The sequence below is a fragment of the Pithys albifrons genome, chromosome 5 (assembly GCF_047495875.1).
Source record: "Pithys albifrons albifrons isolate INPA30051 chromosome 5, PitAlb_v1, whole genome shotgun sequence".
Lineage (NCBI taxonomy): Eukaryota > Metazoa > Chordata > Aves > Passeriformes > Thamnophilidae > Pithys > Pithys albifrons.
Window position 1 is genome coordinate 47,443,816 of NC_092462.1, and position 22,272 is coordinate 47,466,087.

The window sequence follows — 22,272 nt, forward strand, 5'->3', positions numbered from 1 at the left end:
TAAATCAAACCAGAGTGTAGATCTGAATGTGTTCTCTGACAAGTCAAATAAATACTGTAACAACAGTGCTGTTTAGTAGAGGTTGGTGGTTGCTGTATCTCTTTCAAAATTCAAAAGTTTGTACAGTTTTGACTTAATTCTGGTGAAACAGATTTGTGAAAAAAGATCCCTAGAATTTCTTTCTAGCCAGAAGTTTAGTATTTTTTAATACAAACTATAATCAAATACTTCTACTCACTGAGGCTTCTTATAGTGTGGTTTTGTAAGTGGAACAGTCGATGTAGTTGAGTTTCTGCTGCATAATGTTTCAAAATTGACATGGTGTAGTGCATTTGTACCACTCCGTTGCTTTTCTTCAGTAACCATAATTTTTTTCTTCTTCTAAGAGTAATATTAAAACTAAGTACCATTCTTAGTAGTAATAAATTTCCTTCAAAGAGGATGTTTGGGTCTGCAAATGCGGCTTTTTTTTTTGACTGTGTATTTTGTCTGTGGGGAGTAAATGTGATCTGTGCCAAGTCATACACTTGTTTCATTTGACTGCAAAGACAGTTACCTGCCCTTACTCAAATAGATTCCTTAAGCCCTGCGATGTTCTTGTGGTTTGAAATGGAGACAAATTGCCATGTGATCCTACCCATCATCACAGGAAATTATAAAGAGCAGTTACAGCTGCTTTATTAATTGGTCAGGTGCTCTGATTAAATTCATTAGTATAAACTAATCTTTGCATTGTTTGCTCAACTTAACTGACCAAATCCAAAGTTTATTTTGATTGAACTCTTACGAAAAGTTAAAAAGCAGCTAGGCCTGTGTTTCTCAGTGCAGCAGGAAAAATAATCTTTTTCTATTTCCATGTTTTAGACATCCAGGTTACTTCATGGAAATCAGTCAGCTCAGCTTATCCTCTCTGCTGCTTTCCCACTACAACAAAGCACTTTCACTCAGTCCCATCACCAGCAGCATCAGTCTCAACAGCAGCAACTGTCACGACACAGAACTGACAAGATGACTGATCCTTCCAAAGTTCAGCCACAGTAGTGTAGAATTCTGCCTCTTTTTGAAGCAAACTGCCAGGAGGGGCTGCTCCCAAACAGCTGCACTGAAGCTACAGAGGTAGCAGTTCAAAGGCTTTCTAAAATCATGGTGTTGAGATCTGCTTCTGACTTCTGGAATCTGTTAAGAAAAGCCACAAGATAATGATGGGGACATGGCCAACTTTGAGAGTTGCCCCAGTTTCTGTGTTCTAAAGGATTTGCTGCCATGTTTTAATTTGTCCAGGTGAAATCTCCAAATGTGACTGAATGAGAGTGATGCTGAAAATATTCATATTTTTATCAATCCTATATGTTTTTAAAGTATTAAAATGGACATGGAGCAATTGTTTGAATTACCAGAAAAAAATGTCAGGAATATAGTCCAAAAACCATCTAATTTTTTTCAGATGATTATGGGACAGTAAATATTTTGAAAATGTTGTGTGAAATCCAGTTCTCTGTTGTACAGATGCTGTAAAATATTGTGTATATGTCTGCATAAAAGGAGAAAGAGCAAAATATTTTATATGATGCATGAAAATGTAATCTGTTATTTGTAGGTTTGAATGTTTCCCTAAATTCTCACGCCATACTCAGACTAATGTTTTCCTCTGTTCTACCCTTTTGTTTACAACATGATGCATCATTATTTTCACCCTTAATGTGGGCACAAGTCTCTTGTTTGTGCTTTGTCTGTGATGTCAGGGTTTGTTCAGTGAGGTATAGTGTGTTGGTTAGTTGACTTATTGAAGTTAAATTATTAATGAAGCTGTTTGAACTGGTGATCATGCGTCAGGGTTCAGGACATTCAGATTCATGAATATCATCCATCATTTCATAAAGAATTCATCTTTTTTTTAAAAAAAATAGGAATTTGCACTGCTTTCTTGCAGATGGTTTGGAATTTTATTCCCCAAAACTATCTTTTGATATAGTTCATAGTTGGAAATATTTATGTAAAAGGTTTAAAAAAATGACAGTAATTTTCAAGAATGTTTCAGTTATAGGAGTAATTTGCACAAAAATATATTTACATTTAATAACCTTTTGGGCACTTTTTAACCACTTTCTCTGTGGTGAGAATTGTAACTTGTTAAAACATGTTGGAATCTTTTTATTCTCCTTCAAAAATCAGTCAGAACTAATTCAGGGTCATTTTAACAACAACAACAAAACCCATAGTGCCTTGATTTTAATTCAGGTGATAATGTTGAACATCTTGAATTACAATGTCTTGAATCTGTAACCATTTTCAATTTTGAAGTCTTAGTACATTGTCAACCAAACTTGTGTATCTACTTCGTAGATATTTCTGTATATTGTTAATTTTAACAATGCTCTGAGTCGAGACCATGAATATTTTTGACTGGTACTCCCCCTCAGACAGTAGCCACAAATAGAGGAGTCTCAAAAATCTCAGATCTTTACAGTAATACTCTTAAAAATAATACTTACAAAAACAACCTAAAAATACAGGACTTCTTTTGCAGGAGGAAGAACAATAAGCTGATTATTAAAAATAATTGTTCAAGCATTTAAAGTATATCTTGGGGGAGATCATGACTGCATTTAACACTACCAGGCTATTGATTTTAAGAGATATCACTGAACTAAGACTTCAGAAGGCAACTTCACTTTATAAAGAAAATAAAAAGTTCCAACAGATAGGATGTGCTATTTAAGTAAATGTTGGTAGGTTTTTATGGTACTAGTTTGTGGAAACAAAAACTTCTGAGGAAAAGGAATAAATGCTGATAGATCTGATAACTAAAACCAAAAAAAACAGTAAAAGCAGTTAAAATTAGTACTAGGGAGAGAAAGCTAGATTAATCTTGAATACTGAAGAGGAGTTGAATGAATGTAACCAAATGGTGATGGTCCATTTTGTACTGTGGAACAGTTTGATTGTATTACTGGATGAACCAAACCTGCAGGAAGTTATACCAGTTTAGCCAAGCCTTTGATGCCGTTGGTTATGTTTTGGGGCTAACCTTTGCCTCTGCACGTGTTGCAGCAGTAGATCTTTGCCATTCCCCGGTCATAAAGCAAACATTTGGCACCAAAAGCCAAGTAGTGAACAAGGAAGGAGAGTGTGAGAAACACAGTACCAAAGAGAATCAGATTGCTCTCTGCTCCAAGAAGCCTATTGCAACCTGGAGCAAGGAACAGATGCCAATACCAAACATAGCAGGAAACACTTCCCCTTCTTTAAAGGGATTTCTGTCATTCTCCAGACTGGGATAATTGTCCAAGACCTGCTTCTGTAAAGTTCTATGTGAAGAAATCCTGCCTTGCTCTGCTATCCCTACCACTCCATTCCACCTGTATCTATATGAGGCTGCATTGACTAGAGGTCTGTGCTATCAGTTCTTTGCCTAATGGAAAATAGGGTAGATACAAATTTTTTTAACCAATTACAGTAAAAATATAGCACTAAAAAAGAAAACTGGGAGAGCTTTAATAGTACTGTTAGAACTACTGGATAGTGGTAAAATAGGTGTATTCAGCTATTATACTGAAAATTGCAGAAATCAGAGATACCAGCCAGACAGTTAATGATGCAGCTTTTTATATAAAACTTTGTTTAAACTTCTCTTCCCATTTTCCCCTTCCCAAATACTCTGGTGTGCTGCTATAGGTCTGTTGGTAAAAAGGCTAAACTAGGAGAGAGAGAAATTAGGTGATAGAATAGTGTGGCTGCTGAAAGAGAACTATAGAAATGTATGCTTTGATCAAGAAGCTTTTTGTAACCTCAGAAGAGAGGCCATTCAATTACAGAACTGCCAGCTAGTAGAGAAAGGATAGAAGATGGGGAAATTAAAAGAAACTGGTAAAATGTAGCACACATTTGAAAAATTCCTGACACAAACCAGGCAAACATTTTATAAAAGCAACAGTGTAGAACTTGGTCCAGATTGAGTGCAAGTATGCAGATGTGTAGTGTCACAGGTAGTGACTACAAAGTGTATATTTAATGGGTCTGCAGCTTCCTCTGTTGCTGAATGAATTGCTGAACTGTCCTTGACTTCTAGTAAGAAGAGGACCAAGCTATTGGCTCTTTCTTAATCAGCCTTTTGCTTCTGCCCAACTCATTTACTACAGTCATAGACTTATTTTCAACATCCTGATAAGTAGCACGATAATGAATGCTGTGATGCTGCAGCTTCTGGAGTGGAAACGTTACAGAACAACTGTGACAGAAGGGAGGGAATCTCTTAGGGGGACAATTGTATTTATGAAGAAATGGGCTGGTGATACATAATGGAGTGAAAAGGATGACACAGTTGCAAGGAGTTTAGGAGACAGATATTGTTTGCCTGTGATACGTGAGGATTTGAAGAAAAGTGTCTAGGATAACTTCAGAGAAAAGAATATAGCTATTTTTATATTATATTTAATATATATTATATTTGTATATAAATATGAAAGGATTCTAGTAGAAGCTCTCCATATGCCTTCCACTTCATCTAGAAGGTTTTCCTTCTGCACTACGGTTCCAGTGTGTCACCACCTTCTGTGGGCATCTTGCCTGCTGCCAAACACCAAAATTAGTAACCTGTTATCCTTACATTCAGCTTTATGTAAAAATGAATAAAGATATATTAGGCAGTTTTTCACAGGAAAAAGAAATTCTCTTAAGGCTCAAAGATTGCACTTTCTCTTTTTTTTGGTCTTTTTTTTTGAGTAAAACAAGCACTTTACTGAAAAGACAGTTTATTTCTTTAGTCAGTGAAACTGTTAAAAAGGGGGGGGCATCGAGGAATAATGCATAGAACTGTCAAGAGAGACATTTCTGGAAAATGTTTCTCTAATATGGTGATCCTTTGAGGCTTAAAGTGCAGGATTAAAAAGGCTTCTAAAACCGGTTGCCTTTGTGTTTTATATGGCCAGGGGAAGGGATTGAAGATGAGAGCTTCCTTGAAAGGAGGCTTTTTAAGTTGCACAGTTGCCTATGAGAGAGAATCATCTGGAGGCTCATTTGCCTGCTCAATAATTGTAAGTGTCCCTTAGGATTATAATTTATGTGAAAATGTTCTGAAGGTTTAAAGATGTGGCCTTTTTCAGATGTTAAAGTTGATTCAAGTACCGTTTATATTTTCAGAGATTTAACCCAGGTATTGTTATGAGTGTTTTAAATGTCACAGCATTGGGAGATGTCAAACATGTCAGATTCATAAGCTTCTCTATTAGAAATAATTATTAAAATTAGATATATGGTCAAAGGGCTGGAAAATGGTTATTTTGATTAAAAGGGAAAAGAGACTAGTTTTAATAATTAACCTTTTATTTTTTTACTTATACCTGTTGGAAAAAGTTGAAGAGAATTAAATTAATTTGGATTAAAAAAGACATATTTAAACAAATCATAGTAGGTGAGACAACTGTGAGAGAACATTTGAAATTGTCTTGGTTGTCCATGAGACTGATAGTTGCTTTTTCACTATCATGATTTTTAACACTACATTCCTTGTCTTTTTTTTGTTTTGTTTTTTTAAGCAGGTGATTTTAAGCTCTACGATACTTCCATGCTATGCCATCTGCATGAATTTTGCCAGCATGATATGCTATATTCAAAGAAACTATACCTAAATAAAAAGGAAGGGGAAGGGGGAACAAAACACTGTGTCTGAAAAAAATATTGTATGGCCTAATACAGAGACCCCAGCTATGACTGAGAGATGCTGCATTAATAGACAATCAATCAATGGGTAATTATTTATGAAACACTTTTGGGAATGGTCTTAAAGATGTAACTGCTTTGAAAGCAGTTGGTGAGTTGTCTTTTTCTAATAAGAAAGGTAAAAAATATTTATTTTCAAATATATCAGATTGAATTTTGAGTTTTTAAGCAGTGTTGATTTCACAGTGTCTTGGGTTTCAGTTTTGTTTTGTATTTTTTTAACTGGCATTAGATTTGTATACGTAAAAGAAAACAAACAGAAAACCCCTAGTGCCGTTCATATTGACGTCAGGAAATGTAGATACAGTTCCCTGGTGTTCATGTGACCATTACTAACTGTCAATTTTTTAACTGAATAAATGTAACTCATTTAAAATTTTGCTTTCTGTAGCTTCTAAGGTTCTAGAAGTTTTTTTCCTCAGTTGCTTGATGTCAGTTTTATCCAAGTTTCACAGTGAAGCGCTCTTACCCTTCCCACAACTGTACCAAAGGCACTCTCTCTCCCTCACTCACAGAACTGACTTGTGAGAAGTTGCTTGATGTCACTTAATCTTCTCTCCCCTACCCAGACAAATGACTTGTGAGATTTCAGTAAAAACGCATACTGTACTTTTTCCTTGTCTTCTCTCTGTATCTCTTTATAAACTGATGCTCCACTCTTAAAGGCTAGAGACCTCTGATTTGTATGTTTACATTACTGCCTTGGCATTTACTCATACGGCACTTGTTTGAATGTGCACAACTTAAGAACTACTTTTGTACCTTTACGTGTACAGTCCCTGTTGTCACCAAGGGATGGAGCAGCACCGCAGAGTGTTTGGGTGGGCATAGCCCTGTCATGGAAAAAAACACCCTTCTCTAAATTCTGTTCCACTCCCATCCCTGGGTGTTTCTTCTTCTGGTAAAGTGTCAAAGAATAGTATTTTTAAAGGAGTAGAGATGGTCTGAAACATTGGCTGTGCCACCAAACAAGGAAGAAGAGACTTGCATTTAGCTGCAAGCACAGGTTGTTGAGAGCATGGAGCTCTTGCTGGGAAAAGCTGTGTGATATCATGTAACCTGTCAGGGTGGTCTAACCTTCTTTCACTGATCAAAGTGTAAGCATTAATAATCTCAAACCAATTAAATGTTCAAGGAAAAGGGGGAGGGAAGGAAATCCTGTAATTGAAGCTGAATGCCTGGAGAAAATGATAAATACACTTAGCTGTTCTTACAATCTGTAGTTCCGTTTTTTCTGTAATATTACACTGGATGCCCAGATGAAGATACTGATCTTTGCCTTTGGGAATTAAATAATACTTGTGTAAGTTGTATATTTTTTCTATATGCCGTAAGGCCCCTGTGCCCCAGGAGTGAAACAAAATCAACTGTAGAAGTGCTGGTGCTGTAGCGGTAGTAAAGAACTGTCAACACCCACCAGCATGAAGACTGATAATCTTGCTTGCTACATGCTCTCAGTTTTCCTAAAACTGAACTTTGGAAATATCAATATACTTCTCTGTAACCTTATCACCAAGAAGAGTGGTAATCACAACCGCTGCCACACCTGACGCAATGTTGTTCAATGACATATTGCTGTCATGCAAACTTGAAAACAAAGCTCATGTTTATAGAGAATGAAGCTGTTGAGTACTTGTAAAGATTAGCAATCCAAAGGTTAGTTGCACTTCTGAGTCTCAGGCATTAGTGATAGAAATTCTAGAAAATTGCAGCTGTTCAAGGGTAACAGTATCAACAGAGGCTTACTTGCAGTCTCTCCAGCACACAGTCTATCGCTGTCAGACCCTTTGTCAATTACATTCTCACTTGGGAAGTAAATTTAAGTAATCCTGAAGAAATGCACAGCTGTAGTACATGCCACATGTCAACGGGAAATGTTATGGGCTAAAGGTAAGCTGTATGTACATTAGCAGAAGCCTGTGACATTACTTGCCAGGGGTGCTGACTTCAGGGGCCATACGAGGTCAGCTCTGGAAAAATGCCCCATCAGTACAGCAAGTGTCATTACATCATTATTTCCACATCTCTGGAAATTAAGGATAACTCAGGTTATATTAGGATGAAACACTCTGATCCTCTTAATTCAAGATCTGATTGTGGGTTTTTTAAACACACAATATCAGGGACAAACACAGAGGTAGACTAAAGTACCAACCTCTTTCTAGAAATACGTTGTAAAACTGCTCATGTGACTCCAGTGGCAGCATTCCAGCCTCCCTGCAGCCAGCCAGAGCTGGAGGGGCAGCTGAGGTGAGGGACAGCCTGTAGGGCGGCAGGCTGCCTCTCAGAGCACTTGGGAAATACAGCCCCTCCCTCACTTCAGGTTTCCTGACTTGGTGTCTGACTCACAGATCTCAGAAGCATCAGCCCAGCACTCACACCTGGTGGCAGTGCCCTGGGAAGACCAGGCTTGCTTGTGACCTGGGCCTGTCTTTGGTTCAACAGGTTTCCTCTGAAAAACTTAGTCCTGGCAGGCTCAAAGATCAGAAGTTTACCTTAATCTCTGCTAATTGCACTTTGCCATATACAGAGTAATGAAACAGGCTTTACCTAAGGATTGGGAATAAGCACCTTTGCAAATAACAAGCACAGACTTTTTTTCATTCTAAACATCTCAGTTAATGTGAGATGTTTCCCATCCCTGCAGAACTGACCATAATCTCCATTTTGTTTGTGTTGCCTGGAAATGAGGAGTTGCAGGCAGTGTACACTTGCAAACCTCTGCTGTGTGCAACATATAGTCAGAGATGTAAATTCCTGCTTTAGATGCTGCTTTCGACTTTCCTTTGGCAGCAACTGAAATTGGCTGCATCTTACCCCAGCAGGGAGAGCTGCAGGATGGGTGGGAAACCTGTGGTGGACAGCTGCCCGTGTTGCAGATGCAACGGTTTGCAGAGCCTTCCCTTCAACACTTGAGCTCTCACCCGCTGTATTCCACATTCTCCAGCTACAGAAGAGCAAGAAACTGCACAGGACTGTGGCAATCAAAACTTCAGGTGGTTACCTTAAGTGTTTCTCTCATATTCTAAAATGCAAGGCAACCCCCAAAACTCACCTCTCTTCAAAAGCAAGAGAGCACTGTTAAACATTTTCTCCATTTTCTTCCCAAAAAGCCAGGCCTTTGCTGTCTCTGATACCAACCAGTTCCTTCCCCCAAAATACAACCACCTAGGAAGTGCTTATGTGTAATCATAGAATCATGAAGGTTGCAAAACACCCTAAGATCACTGAGTCCCAACATTAACCCAGCACTAAACCCAACATTAACCCAGCACTAAACCATGCCCTCACAGTTGCCACATCCACACATTTGGTTTTTTACCCACTTCCCAGGGATGGTGGTTCCACCACTTTGCTGGGCAGCCTGTCCCACAGTCTAACCACCTTTTAGTGAAAAAAAGCCATGTGGGACGTTGTCCCACCAGTAAAGCATCAAGCCTGCTGTCTTGAACCTTGACATCTTGCAATTCCCAGTTCTGCAAGCAGCTCCTCCAGCTGACCTGACAGCCTTTTTTGGCCCAGATATATCTCTGTGTGTGCGTGTGTTTGTGTGTGTGTGCATATAGATACATATATATATGCACGTACACACTTAAGATACTGCCTGTATCTCAAGAATCCGGGTATTTTGAGAAAGTGCAGCACCACATCTCCCTGCTGACAATGTGCTAGAAAGACAAGAAGTATGATGAAAGCTACTAAAATCTCAGCCCCCAAACCAGACAAAAGGCAAAACAAAGCTGGGGGTGCAAGTGCTTTGAGGCACTGTGGAGGGACAAGGCCACTGTCTCTGCTGGAAATTGCACAGCAGACAAAGCACTAAGAACATGTCAGTGGATCCCTCCATCATCTTCAACAGGCTTTCATTACATCCCAACTAAATTCTTTAAATTGAGAAAAATCCAACAGGCACTTGACAACATTAAATCACTGTAACTAGTAGCAACTACTAAAGCAGCTTTCAAAGTGTTTACTAAAATTTCACGATCTACCTAATTTTATAGTAGATTTCCAGTGATGTCAATGTTTGTGCTTTTAAAAAAACACAAAAAGCAAAGACCAGTATTCACACTAACTCTTACCTGCCTACCTGGCCTTAAAGAGCAGTCAAATACATTGTTTTGACTAGGCAAAAGCAGTACTTGGCATCTGTATAAGTCTGTAATAGTAAAATATAAATGTGGATGTTGCAGAGATTTGCTCTGCCATTTCACACTTGCCTCTACAACCAACTTTTTAGAGCTTCATTTTTCTGCTGATCCTAAGTGTTTTTATATCAAAATGGCATTATGCAGTACATATAAAGTTTGGGAAGTTTCTACAATTAGAGTATGGCCAACTGGCTTGGCTTTTTGGATCTTGAGCATGAATTTTCAGCAGGATTGCTGGTGGCACAACAGTCACTCTACCTGGGACACACCTCTATGAACATCCAGTGGGACGACACTTCTGATTAATACAACAAGCAGTTGTCCCATAAACAGTTAAAAGTTGGGGTCTTCTGCTCCTTCCCTGTTTTAACATGACCTCTGCTACAAATGCACATCACACAGGAGTTGAAACTCACCATGGACAGTGTGTTTTCAGGCTGTGGGAAAGAAGAGGCTAAAATGATTGGTTCAAAAATAAACCCCAAAGCTCAAAAAAATCCCAGCACCAAGCCCAGCATTGCACTGCTGCAGTCTAAGAGAAATGTGGCATTAAGGGGTTTTCTGGGTACAGGAACCTAAGAGAAGGATTAGGGGCTGCTCTGTTTGTCATCTACAAATGATACGGTCAAATCTGTTATGCTCCATAGTACTTCAGCTTCAATAAAATACAGATTCGTAATATTAGAGACCATGTCTTCTATTTTACAAGATTGCTACAGAGCAGATCTTAGTGGGTTATATAAGCCATTAGGCTCAGAACCCAACTCTTCGCTGAAGAGCAGAGATAAGCATGTATTTCTGCAACCCACCTATCCGCAGTGCTCAACAAAGTCTTTATAACAAAGGCATTTATCAGTATCCAAAGTAAATTTAGTAAACTTTCCTCACCTTAAGCACATAATCACCAGGTAAACCTTTGAGCAGGAATTAAGGGAGGCACCAAAAACTATAACTGAAAATAACACAAATGGAGACATTATGTTTTATTAATACTCTTCCAGATTACATTTCTATTCCTAAAAAGAAAAAAAACAGGAACACATCTAAACCTAAGAATTTCATTACTGTTCAGCCTAGGGAATGGAATATTGTTAAGCTGGACCACTTTATTACTTTCCATATACCTTTAATATTTCAAAACTTGAAAAAAAAGTCAAATCATACTAGCTTCAGCCAAACTGCATATTGAACACAGCAGGTTGTTAATCATCACACATCAATTTCCTGATGAAAATCCCTGATTAAGAAGTTTTCCCTCTAAATTAAGTTTATAGAATTCTCTGTTGGTTGGCTCAGCCACTGAATGGCATAGGAACTGCTCCCAGGTTTCTTGTTGCTTTGATAATCCTGCCTCAGGCACACCACGAAACCATCATCTTCGGAGTTTTCTCCTTAACACCTTCTGTTGAGCAACAAGGAACATGACACAGCTTGCCTTGAGAGGCCTTAAGAATCAGCTCTTGAAGAAACAGGAAAGGTGGTTGTGTGTAACAGAGGAAGAAAAGACGAATTCTCAACGCTTAGGAGAGTAGATCCCCAAACTCAGGGGACCAGGTCCAGCAAGTGAGAAAAATCACTCAAATCCCACCACAGGGGCAGGCACCACAGCATAAACAAACCATAAGCCCATCTCCACTGCAGAAGCTGTCCACAAATGCGTCAGTCCCATGAATCATCCGCTATAAAAAATTCAGTGTCATCTTCAGCTCTTGTTTAACTAAAATTCTGTACATTATATACAAAAATGCACAAGGATAGCTCTTGATGCTTCCAATCCTTGTTGTTCTTTTACAGCAATGAAGAAATTTAAAAACCAGAGTCTGGACTTATAAATAGTGCAGAAAATGCAAATGCTAAGAAGACAATGCCTCCTATGATTGTCACTGAAAAGAAAATACAAACCAAGAATTAGATACCAAAAAGTAATTATCTTCTATGACACATTATAGATTTTTTTTTAAATGCCTGATTCCCAAATAACCTTACTTTAAGATTTATGCTGTAAACAGTGAATGTTGCTCCTAGCTCAGTGTCAAGATGCCCATATGCCAACCCATGATCAAACTGCACCTCCAAGAATTTATTTTTGCCCTTAGAAGGAAGGCTAGTTTTACTCTTATTACTTGAGTTAGGGTACAATTCATGTTAACACCTACTGTTGAGTATTTGGCTGTATGGCAGAAAATGAGATACAATATTCTCATGCTGGAGCAAGCCATCAGTGATAATTAGCATTTTTTGCATTTTAGGTAACTATATTGAAAGAAACAGTATCAAGAACATTAACTGCTTCCAATGGCCATGACCTGCTAGAGGCTGGGACAGTATTCTGGCAAAGCATCACTGTGTTCTACTCTTCTCTAAACAAACTAACAGGCTAAAAAGATCTCTGGCTTAACCTAAGGCTATTCCTACAGCTAAATACCCACACTGTGCTTGGAATATATTACGCCATTGTGAGATTAGCATTTTGTCACCACTTTCCTTGGCAAACAAACACAACAGAATGCACATTTCACTTTAAGCAGTGAAACTGGGTTTTTTACCACCTCTGCAACTACAGAGCAATTTTTCTGAATGAGCATTTAGAGGAAGCAGCTTCACAGAACTATTCCTGGGAGCAAGAAATCTCACCATATCACAGGACTGACAGTGGAAGAAAGCTGCAAACTAAGCTAAGGAAAAACAAACAATCCAATGTAACCTTACTGGTCCTGCCTGCCACAGTTAGCAGGTATGATTAAAAAAAAAACATTTATGCCACACACAGAGTAGTTTTTAAGGCTTGCATATGGCTGATATAACATCTAAGTACGCAGTTCTCTTGCTCACCTGAAGGTCTGGATTGCAACACAATTTCTACTACTCACTGTCAAACAATAAAAACCAACTGTTTAAAATAATGTATTTCCTTCCTCTGTTCTCCTACAACCTAGCTAATAGTGAAGCAACACAGCATGGGATGGAAGACATACTCCAAAAAAAACCCAAAACCTGCACTAGTTTTTATGGATTTCCAAGAGTTTTGAGAAACACTATTCCTAAGCATGTAGTTATTTACACCACAAACATTAACACATTTCTTTGATTGGAGTGAATTTTCACTTACCAGTCCTAACAGAAATTTTCTGTGCTATCATTCTCCCACCAATAACTGCTAATCCAGTGCATAGGCAATGTCCCACGGTTCCTCCTACTGCCACACCATAGGGATCCTGAGGGGAAAAAACACCAAGGAGTAAATCAGCATCACTGAAAACCCACCAGTCCTATGACAACCTCCTGCCATGGAGGAGCAGTGCTTGGATTCCCTGGTTGCAGACTGCCAGGCATGGAGGATACTCTCTGGTGAGTTCTCTGCTCTGCTATCCAGCACTGCCTTAAAGACCAGTAACTGAACATCAGCTACTGAGCCAGACTTAAATCTAAACCTGACTAAGATAGGAACATATGACATGTTTCAATGAAGCAGCATCTTCAACTCATGAAATACAGATCCGGAAGTCACTCTGCTGTAGTTACACAATTAAGCAACCTCTAGGAGGAAGGTGGCAGCTGTTGAAAAACACAATATGGATCAGCTGCAAGAACACCAACCTAATTATAAAGAAAGAAACATAAATCCTTGAACTGCAAATGAAAGCTTTCAGCAGCTAAAACATTACAGGTCCTTTGCCCAGCTCCACATACCTGCGCTCTACACTCTGCCCCTGTCTGTCCTTCGAAGAGGGAAGCAGGAAAGATCTTAAGTCCACAAAGAAAACTTGTTTTTAAAGTTTACTGTCAACAACAGCTTTTCACATCACTGCATAACAAGCAGCTACTCGATATGGGAACAACTGTATCACATAAAGAGGTTTCTCAGATTTCCTTAGAAATGACACAGTTAAGGGTAGCATATGCATTGAACACCTCATAAACAGAAGACTTGAGCACTAGAAATAAAAACCAACCTTCTAATAACTGGTAACTAAGACAAGTTAGAAGCATGACTTTCTGCTATACAAAGATGAATGAGGGAAAGCGGAGCTGAGTTCCCTGCTCATCTAAGTGACACTTTCAGCTCCAAGAAGAAAAATAACCTGCTGCCATAACCTGAGGAATTCATGGAATCTCAAACAGGGAAACAGCAAAACTGTCTAAGAAGTTGTATGGTTTAAAGAAAAGACAGCACTGACTGCGCAAAAGAACCAAAACCACAAGCCAGTTAAGAGAAGGTGGCAAGCACCAAGCAGACAGCTAAGAAACCAGAAAGAAGTGCAGGTTAGAAGCAGAGCTGTGCCTGCATCCAGGATGAGGGCCCAAAGTTCCTGGAAATCTCTGTTACCCTGCAGTCAGAAGTTACCTGTACAGCATTCACTGGCAGAAGGTGGGTTTCACCCCTCATTCTGTTCCCTAGAAGGTAACAACTTATAATGGCTTCTCTCAGCATAGTGTCTCCAGGAGCAGGACTCAGACACAGCAGCTGAGGCAAAGCCATTCTAGTGGGACAATACAGAGTTTTCTTCTCAGTTTCCTTAAACAGATGAACAATTCTCATACAGTAAGCTATTACAGTGTAAAAGCTAGTTCTTAGGGATTGTTGTCAGGACTAGGTTTGTGAAGGCAAACTTCGCTCATTCCCATGGTATATGCACTGAGAGAGTCAAATTATATAACTTTCTTTTCCCCTTCCAAATGAGCCCTTTTTATTTGCTGTGACAGGATGGACACTACTCACTTAATGAACAGTTACACAATTTTGTTTTCTTTTTACTAAAGAATGTATGAGCACAGCTGGAGTACCATACTGCTCAAATCTCCATACTAAGATACTTTTATTTCCTCATAAGCATTTCTGTAATGCTCCTGCTATATATCTTAGTACTTCAGACAAGGATTTATCCAAATATATTATTAAACAAATGGATATAAAACATTCCCACAGATAAAACAGAAAAGATCCAGATCATAATCATTCACTAATTTTGAAAGCCAGTATCAAGATATTGTCAATTCATTTTCTGTAGCATTTGTTTTGGTAGCACTCCTATGAACACTTCAAATTCTACAGGTACAACACCTCACAGTCTTTAACTGCAATGCTCAGCACTTCACAAACCAGACCAAAGAGTCTGACAGACACTTCCTAAGGGTACATTTCCTAGTTGGACATTCAGAAAATGCAAACTGGAAGTCAACAACCCCTTGTGAAAAGACAGCTTAAGCAACTTGCCTAGCAAACTGGACAGAGGCTGTAGAGGTTCCTTTTCTCCAAGATGGCACTAACTGCCTGAACAATAAGATCCACCCCTCCTGCTGTTAGCTCTAAACACCTTCCCTACATTGTAACAGAGACAAGAGGCTCCTACAGATGACAGCCTCCTTCATTACACAGCGCTAATGTATCCCTAGGGAATGTCTCAAAGTGCACCTGAAAGAAGCGTGAGTCCTAGGGAAAAAAATGTAAATTATCTCAATGCATGAAAGAGCACAGGCAGGCTACTTATGTTTATTAAAAGGTTTACTATAAGCCTTCACCTTCCTTTAAATATAATACAGTTATATACACTCTAATCATCATGATGAATAAAATTTAATTTACAATATTACTTACTGCACAGCAATTTATTTTCCTTCTATACACTGTACCATATTTAGATTTAACAAGAAGTATCTTTCTGGCAGGTTTAACTTTGATAGACTGAAAGTATCTTTTTAAAATTACTGAATTGAAGCTGTATGACCACAGAGCAAAGAAATATCTGTCCTGTAACATCTCTCAACACTGTAACAAAAATCAATTGATTTCAGCTTCACGATCTAAAGCAACTATTCCCAGAAATGCCTGTGCAGTCCCAATCAGGTAACAATGCTTTTAATACTACACAGAGCTCCAGTGCATTTATTTTCAAGGCTTGGCACAGTTGTAACACTAAGTAAAGCACAGCAGGGCTTTGAATCTGGTACCTTCTACAAGAGTATTTTGTTTTTCTCACCTCTCTATCGGTAACCTAAGAGGGCAAAAGAACAGCAGGCATTCTGCAACACTCACCTCTCTGGCAGCCAAGACTATGGTTGTTAATTGTGAACGATCACCCCACTCTGCTAAAAATGTTAAAGTAAAAGCTTGAACAAAGATTGGAGAAATAAAATGTAGCCACTTCTTCTGAGGTATAGTGGTGCCTGGCCCTGATTCCACATCTCCTGGCCCATTTAACAGTTTAGTTCTCTGAAGCTGTGGAAGACAAAGGAAAAAAACCCAAGAAATAACCATAAGATTAGAAACATCATCTGAACAACCCAAATAAAACACTTAACACTAAAGCTAGACATTCCGTTTCTAAAACATTATTAGCCACTGACTGCTGCATTATCAATGTACTGTGGTTTATAAAAATCACCATTAAAAAAAAAACTCTGTATATGCAGACACATACAAGTGTGTAAATACACAAATATATATATATAGCTGTAATCAGCTCTGACCTCTGGTTATCGTCCATCTTGTACTGCTTGCAAATAAAGTGCCTGACCATAAAAAGAAATAAAAGTAGAGCCAAGAGTAAACTGTTGATGTCCTCTCTGCTAGAAATGCATTAGAAACACCTGCTCTGTGTATAAAGTCCCTTCTCTCCTAAGGAACAAGGCTTGCCACAGAACTGGAATCACCCGCTGGAAGATCCTCCAGGGGCCACTTCCGTCCCATTTACCACATGTTTTCTGTGTCAGACTATCAAGACACTGCTGAACACCCCAAACGTGACAGTGCTGTTGCACAGCTTCACGGCTGTATTGCACCAGCTGTAATGTACAGAAAGTTTATGGCTTACTTCTTCGTCTTTTTTTTTAATTTCTGCTTGAACTTCCTCCAGCTCTTCCTGACCCTCATCTGGACTCATTTTCAAGCCTTCCCGAAGCATTCGGATGCCAAAAATTGCAAACAATGCCGTTGACACATAGTATGTGTACACACGAGGAATAACTGTGGTGGCATAGCCAAACAAAACTGAAAAGAAAACAAACGCATCATTTAAAAAAATAAACATGAAGATCAAAATTGTTTTCTCACTTTTAAGAAATGCTTACTAGCAAAGTCTGCAATCCAAGTATCCACAGATAAACAAGTATTGTATCTTTTGTTAGTTTTGTATAATTTTCTAAAGTTTTTTGCAAGATAACAACACTCTAGAAACCACAACCATTAGTGGTCATGCCAGAGACTGAAGTCCACCAGCACACAGACAGTGCACACCAGCCAAAGTTGAGGTGCTGCTATTCCCAAGAGCCAGTCCAAACTACATCATCTTTCCCATTAAGGTCTATGCAAGTCCTGCCTTTCTCCAAGCATGCTGTGAAACTATCATCTGTAATCATGTTAGTTTAGTCATACCATATACCAGTTAATTCTGTTTACATGTTGGATAGCATCTCTTTCCAATCATTTATCAAATAAAGTTAGAATTAAGATTTTCTACAACTTAAATCTACCAGGCATATCTACAAATCATCCATCTGGGTTAATCTATGTCTGTCTTCCTTTACCAAGTGCAAATACCTGCACGTTACTGTTCCTGCCTCCCACACTCCCCACAGACACACATGACCAACTTTGATCTTTATTTCAAAGACACTGATGCCAATCACAGACCAAAAAGTGACCTCAATGGCACATCTCTTGTGAGTATTAAAGGTGACCAAACTGAGACAAAACTAGTTCTTAAGCAAGAAGAAACCTGTATCCAGGACAAAGTATTTACTTCTTCACAAAGTAAGATCACTTAGCACTTTTTTTTTGACCAAAAAAGGACTGTATAAATGAGAAGAAATTAAAACTCCATACCAAAGATTCAAGGTGGCTTGGACCATGCAGTCACAACTGTTCCTGTTGCTCTACTCCCCAGGCAGTTAGCTAAAAGGAAGCATACTACCATGTGTGCTTTCTTGTACACACTTTCTTAGTTGAAAAAGGTACCCTGATGTTACCACCTGATCTGGAAATTAATCTGCACTGCCACTACCAAAAGTAAGAATACAAGACCAAAATTAATCAGGCTTATTACTAGGAAGCACAGCACATATGCACATGAGTAGCAGTATTAGTTGCACAGCTAAATAAACCAGAAGGAACTAAAATAAACTTTTTTTTTAAGACTGAAAATACTACAGCAAAGTAATGCAGGAAACTATACAAAAAGCTATCATTTTTTAGCATTACTTACATATGTAAGCATAAACATAATTAAATAAACAGAACAATAAGGCAGTTTATTTTGTCAAGCACACCTTGAAAAAATATCCCAAGTAGTTATTACTCAGAGCTAGTGAGTTTAAGAGAGCATATCTTCATGAAATTGATGCCTAAGGATTTCAGTGTGTTTTTGTAGGTTTTTAGAATCACATAAGTTACATGGATTCTCCTAAGCTGTTCACATCTTAAGTGAGCTACTAAAGCTCTTTCTCACAGATTTGTGAGCTTTCTCATGCCCTGCAAAGGCCATGGTGTTTGTGAGAAACCACCTGTAGATAGCATGAAGACAAAACATAAGAAGGAGGCCTGGAGGTCCTGGAACTTCTCCAAGGGGCAGTTCTGAAGACCCCTATGGGTGGGGCACAGAGGGAAATGAGAATCATGGTTGGTTATCGATATCCCATATGTAAATTGCTAGAGAGATTATAAAATTGTAACATCCCTGGTCACATGTGTGCAGACCTTCTGATGTGCACCTAAGAAGCTTCTAATAAAGGTAACCTGTATATCTTTCTCCATTAAACTGTTTTCAAGTGTCTATTTTCACAGGAATTTAGGCAACAAAATCAAGGTGGGCAAACTCCCCAGGAATTCCCAAACTCAGCTTGTATAAAACAAGGGCAGTGGAGAGAGTGGAGAAGGAAGCAGGGCAGGGGAGGTGGAAGCCAGCAACAAAACAGGCTGCTTTCTGAAAATAAATAGTTGGGAACCTCTACATTGCAGAATAGAACCAGAAAAGAGAACTTTTATGAAAAAGCATTAAGAAAGATTTGAAGAAACACTTAGTGTATAAAAAAGAGAGAGCCATAATGGACAGAAATTGCACACAATCGAAATAGAAACTACTCTAAGATTGCAATAATTGCATCAGCATACACAGCAATAGCTACCCACCCCAAAATCATTCACAGAAACACTGCCAAACAGCCTGAAGCCAGTGAATCAGCTCTTTCCAGTGTGTATAAACCAACCAACACTATTCCAAGTATTTCTGAAATAGGCATGGTTAGAAACAAGCACACAAACTTTATGCTGCATCTGACATACCTGAAGGCTGCTCCATTTTACAATCACAGCTACGTAAGTGCCCACAGCTACAGGTTCCTCAAGTGCCACCTGCTATCTCACTGCCAGCCCTCCCCCACTCCATCTTCCACTTATGCAGCTTCCAGCACAAATCCAGACAGCTACACATGTACAGGAATACAAGTCAGATGAGGGAAATCTGTCATCATATAAAGAATCTTTTGTCTTAGGAGGAAAAACAGAAGTCACTCCCACGTTCCCTTTAGGCACACTAATTCAACAAGAGCTAAAAAGGAAATCAGTGGCCCAAAAAATCAAAGAAAGTGCTTAGGCTCTCAATCCTATTCCTCTTCCTTGAACTCATATTGAGGCCCAGGAAGTGCAGAGACCTCATTAAAGGCAAGAGCCTCAATATTCGGTCCGAGCCATGGTCCCCAGAAAAAGCTTCACACTCTCCCCAAAACAGAAAAGTGAATATATGTACTACCTGTATTCCAATTCAACTAGGATTTTTTGGTAAATATGTACCCAGCACATTTGAAGAGGTAAAACAAAAGAGAAAACAGTGCTAACCTGATAAACATGTCATCAGTCCCAAGGCAAGCATAGCACCAGCCAGTACCGTCAGACGGTTGTACCGCATTGCCATGATGGCTGCAATGAAGAAGGTCTTATCTCCCAGTTCTGATACAATGATGACAGATATGGCAGCCACAAACGCATGAATAAAGCCCAAATTAGTCTTGTCAGCTGACTCTTCACTGACAATGTGAACTGGAGCAACTGGTGAGGACCCTTTCTGTAAGAAGGAGGGGAGAGAAAAAAACAACCAAACTCTAGTTATTTAGGCTTGAACAGTAAGCATGAAGAAGTACCACACCTTGTGGTTCTCCTGTCATACCGTACTGTGTAGAGTGACATTTTAGGTATACACACCTCTCATGCTCATTAATGATTGTTAACTAGTTCCTGGATGCCACCTATCTCAAATTGCCAGTTAGCAACAGAATCAGATTGTGCTCTGATTATTAAAACAGGACTTCACCATGCACACTATTACCAGAACATGAGAACCACCACTACAAGAAAACATGGGGAAAGCTGCTTTAGTTCAGGGATGATCTTTAAGGTCCCTTCCAAACCCCCTGCCATGAGCAGGGACACCTTTTGCTAGGCCAGGTTGCTCAGAGCACCATCCAACCTGGCCTTGAACACTTCCAGGAATTGGGCAGCCACAATTTCTCTGGGTAACTTTTTCCAGTGCCTCGTGACTCTCGTATGAATGACTTTCTTCCTAATTATGTAACTTACATTTCCCCTCTTTCAGTTTGAACCTAAGCCAAATTTTGTGCAAGTTTTCATCAGCTTTTTCCTCACTTGCTCTATGTTTGTTGGAAATTAACTTGAAGACCTTCCATTGGTGAAACCAGATCAGCACACTGTGGCTCCCACTCACTTACCAAGTGTTTACTTGTACACAAAGATACCTATGATCAAAAGCAAGGCCCAAGATCTGTAAGTCAATGTTCATCACATCCTTGCCCAGGGATGGCTGAGAAAGCGTGTTCTGGCACATCCACCAGCAGAGACAGACTGCAGCGTGTTTTGACACAGCAGCTTCCCAGTATTCCACTTCCAGCAGTGCTCCAAGTTTTTTGGTGTTGGTATTTACAACCTCCCATACTCTGTGTGACACACTGACTTCCCAGAGCTCCTCCACCTTTTGAAGCCCTGTAAGTTTTTGGTTTGGGTACGTGACACCTGGTGTGCTCTACGTGCTACACCAAACCATATGTCAGTAATTATCCCATCTCTCTGTGTGATCAGCTGGCACTAGAATCCTCTCACTGAGAACGCTGTTTAAGAAGTTGTAACGCAAAAGAACTGACACTAAATGCTGAGGGAAAATAACTGGGAAGGTTTGGAGTAGCAAAAAATCCTGCTTGCTTTCTGCTGCTTCTGTGGGGAAAAGAGAGCGCTGACCCCTTTTCCATGTCGGCCCCAGATGTCCCTCTTAGCAGAAAAACACAAGGATGCGGTGGCCCTGCAACCCTCCCTTTTCCTGACGAAAGCGGGGATTTCAGTGCCCCATGGCCTCGGCACGGCGCTGCCGGACGAGCTGCTCGTGGGGGGGGGTCCGGGCGACGCGGGGGGCACGGCACGGGGCGGGGCGGGAGGTACGGGGGGCACGGCACGGCAGACACAGCGCGGGGGGCACAGCAGAGGGCGGGGGACACAGGAGAGCGCGTGGGGGGCACGGGGCAGAGCAAGAGCGCGCGGGTCACAGCACACCACGGCAGAGCGCGGGGGGCACGGCACGGCCCCTCCCCGCCTCACCTCAGCCCGCGGTTCCGCTCCCTGCGCCGCCAGCGGTGGCGGCGGCGGCTCCTTCTTCCTGCTGGGCTCCTCATCGGGAGCGGCGCCGAGCCGCGCCGGGGCCGCCAGTAGCAGCAGGGCCGTCAGCAGCAGCGCGGCGGCCCGCGGGAGCGGCGGCGCGGCGCCCATGTCGGCCGAGCGCGGTGCCGGGGGCGCGGCCATGCCCCGGCTCAGGGCGCCGCGTCACCGCCCGCGCCGCGGCCCCGCGGCCGCCACAGCCGCTTCCTGCCGCGCACGGACGTCCCGCCCCGCCCTGCCCCGCCCCACCGGCACCGCCGGGCCCGTGACCCGGGCCCCAGGGCTGCCCCGCAGCGGTTGGGCGCAGCCGCGGGCTTGGGGTTCCACCCGCGGCTCCCGAGGGAACGGGCGGGGGCGGCTGTGCAGCGTTCCCGGGGGAGCGGCGAGCCCAAGCGCGTCCCTCCCCCGTTCGGAGTTGCCTACGGGAGGAAAAGGGCCCTGCGGGACGGGAGGCAAAGAAGCGGCTGCGTAAGGCGGCAAAAATCCCGCATGGAAACGGCCCCGGCAAGTCCAGGTTTCGTTAATGGCCAAGTGCACAGCAGCGCTTTGGGTGTGTGTGACCCCAGCATGGCCACAGGACCCGAGCACAGAATCGGGCAGGTTGGAAGGGACCACGAGGAGTCATCTGATCCACCCTGCTCGAGCAGGGCCATCCCAGAGCACATTGCACAGGATTGCACTACAGTTCTAGACTATCTCCAGGGAGGACTCCACAACCCTTCTGGACACAACCTGTTCCACTGCACAGTAATG

The 22,272-nt window shown here is 40.9% G+C and overlaps 2 protein-coding genes across 10 annotated transcripts in view; one reads left to right on the forward strand and one right to left on the reverse strand.

Annotated features, from left to right (window-relative positions):
- CLOCK (clock circadian regulator) overlaps nt 1-7,256 on the forward strand; it is a 67,822-nt gene extending 60,566 nt beyond the window's left edge. For 8 of the 9 annotated variants that reach the window (XM_071556467.1, XM_071556463.1, XM_071556469.1 and 5 more), the window contains one exon: nt 865-7,255. In XM_071556467.1, coding sequence (XP_071412568.1) covers nt 865-1,041 — 177 coding nt within the window. In that variant the 3' untranslated portion in view covers nt 1,042-7,255. Of the gene's footprint in view, nt 1-864 lie in introns of all 9 variants that reach the window. The other variant, XM_071556472.1, reaches the window with a different exon arrangement.
- Nucleotides 7,257-10,837: 3,581 nt separating this feature from the next.
- TMEM165 (transmembrane protein 165) lies at nt 10,838-21,747 on the reverse strand. Its single transcript, XM_071556473.1, has 6 exons — nt 21,463-21,747; nt 19,699-19,924; nt 16,682-16,857; nt 15,904-16,086; nt 12,979-13,084; nt 10,838-11,752 (listed from the first exon to the last, which is right to left on the reverse strand). Exons 1-6 carry the CDS (start codon nt 21,661-21,663, stop codon nt 11,676-11,678), a joined length of 969 nt encoding a protein of 322 aa, XP_071412574.1. The 5' UTR covers nt 21,664-21,747; the 3' UTR covers nt 10,838-11,675.
- Nucleotides 21,748-22,272: the final 525 nt, after the last annotated feature.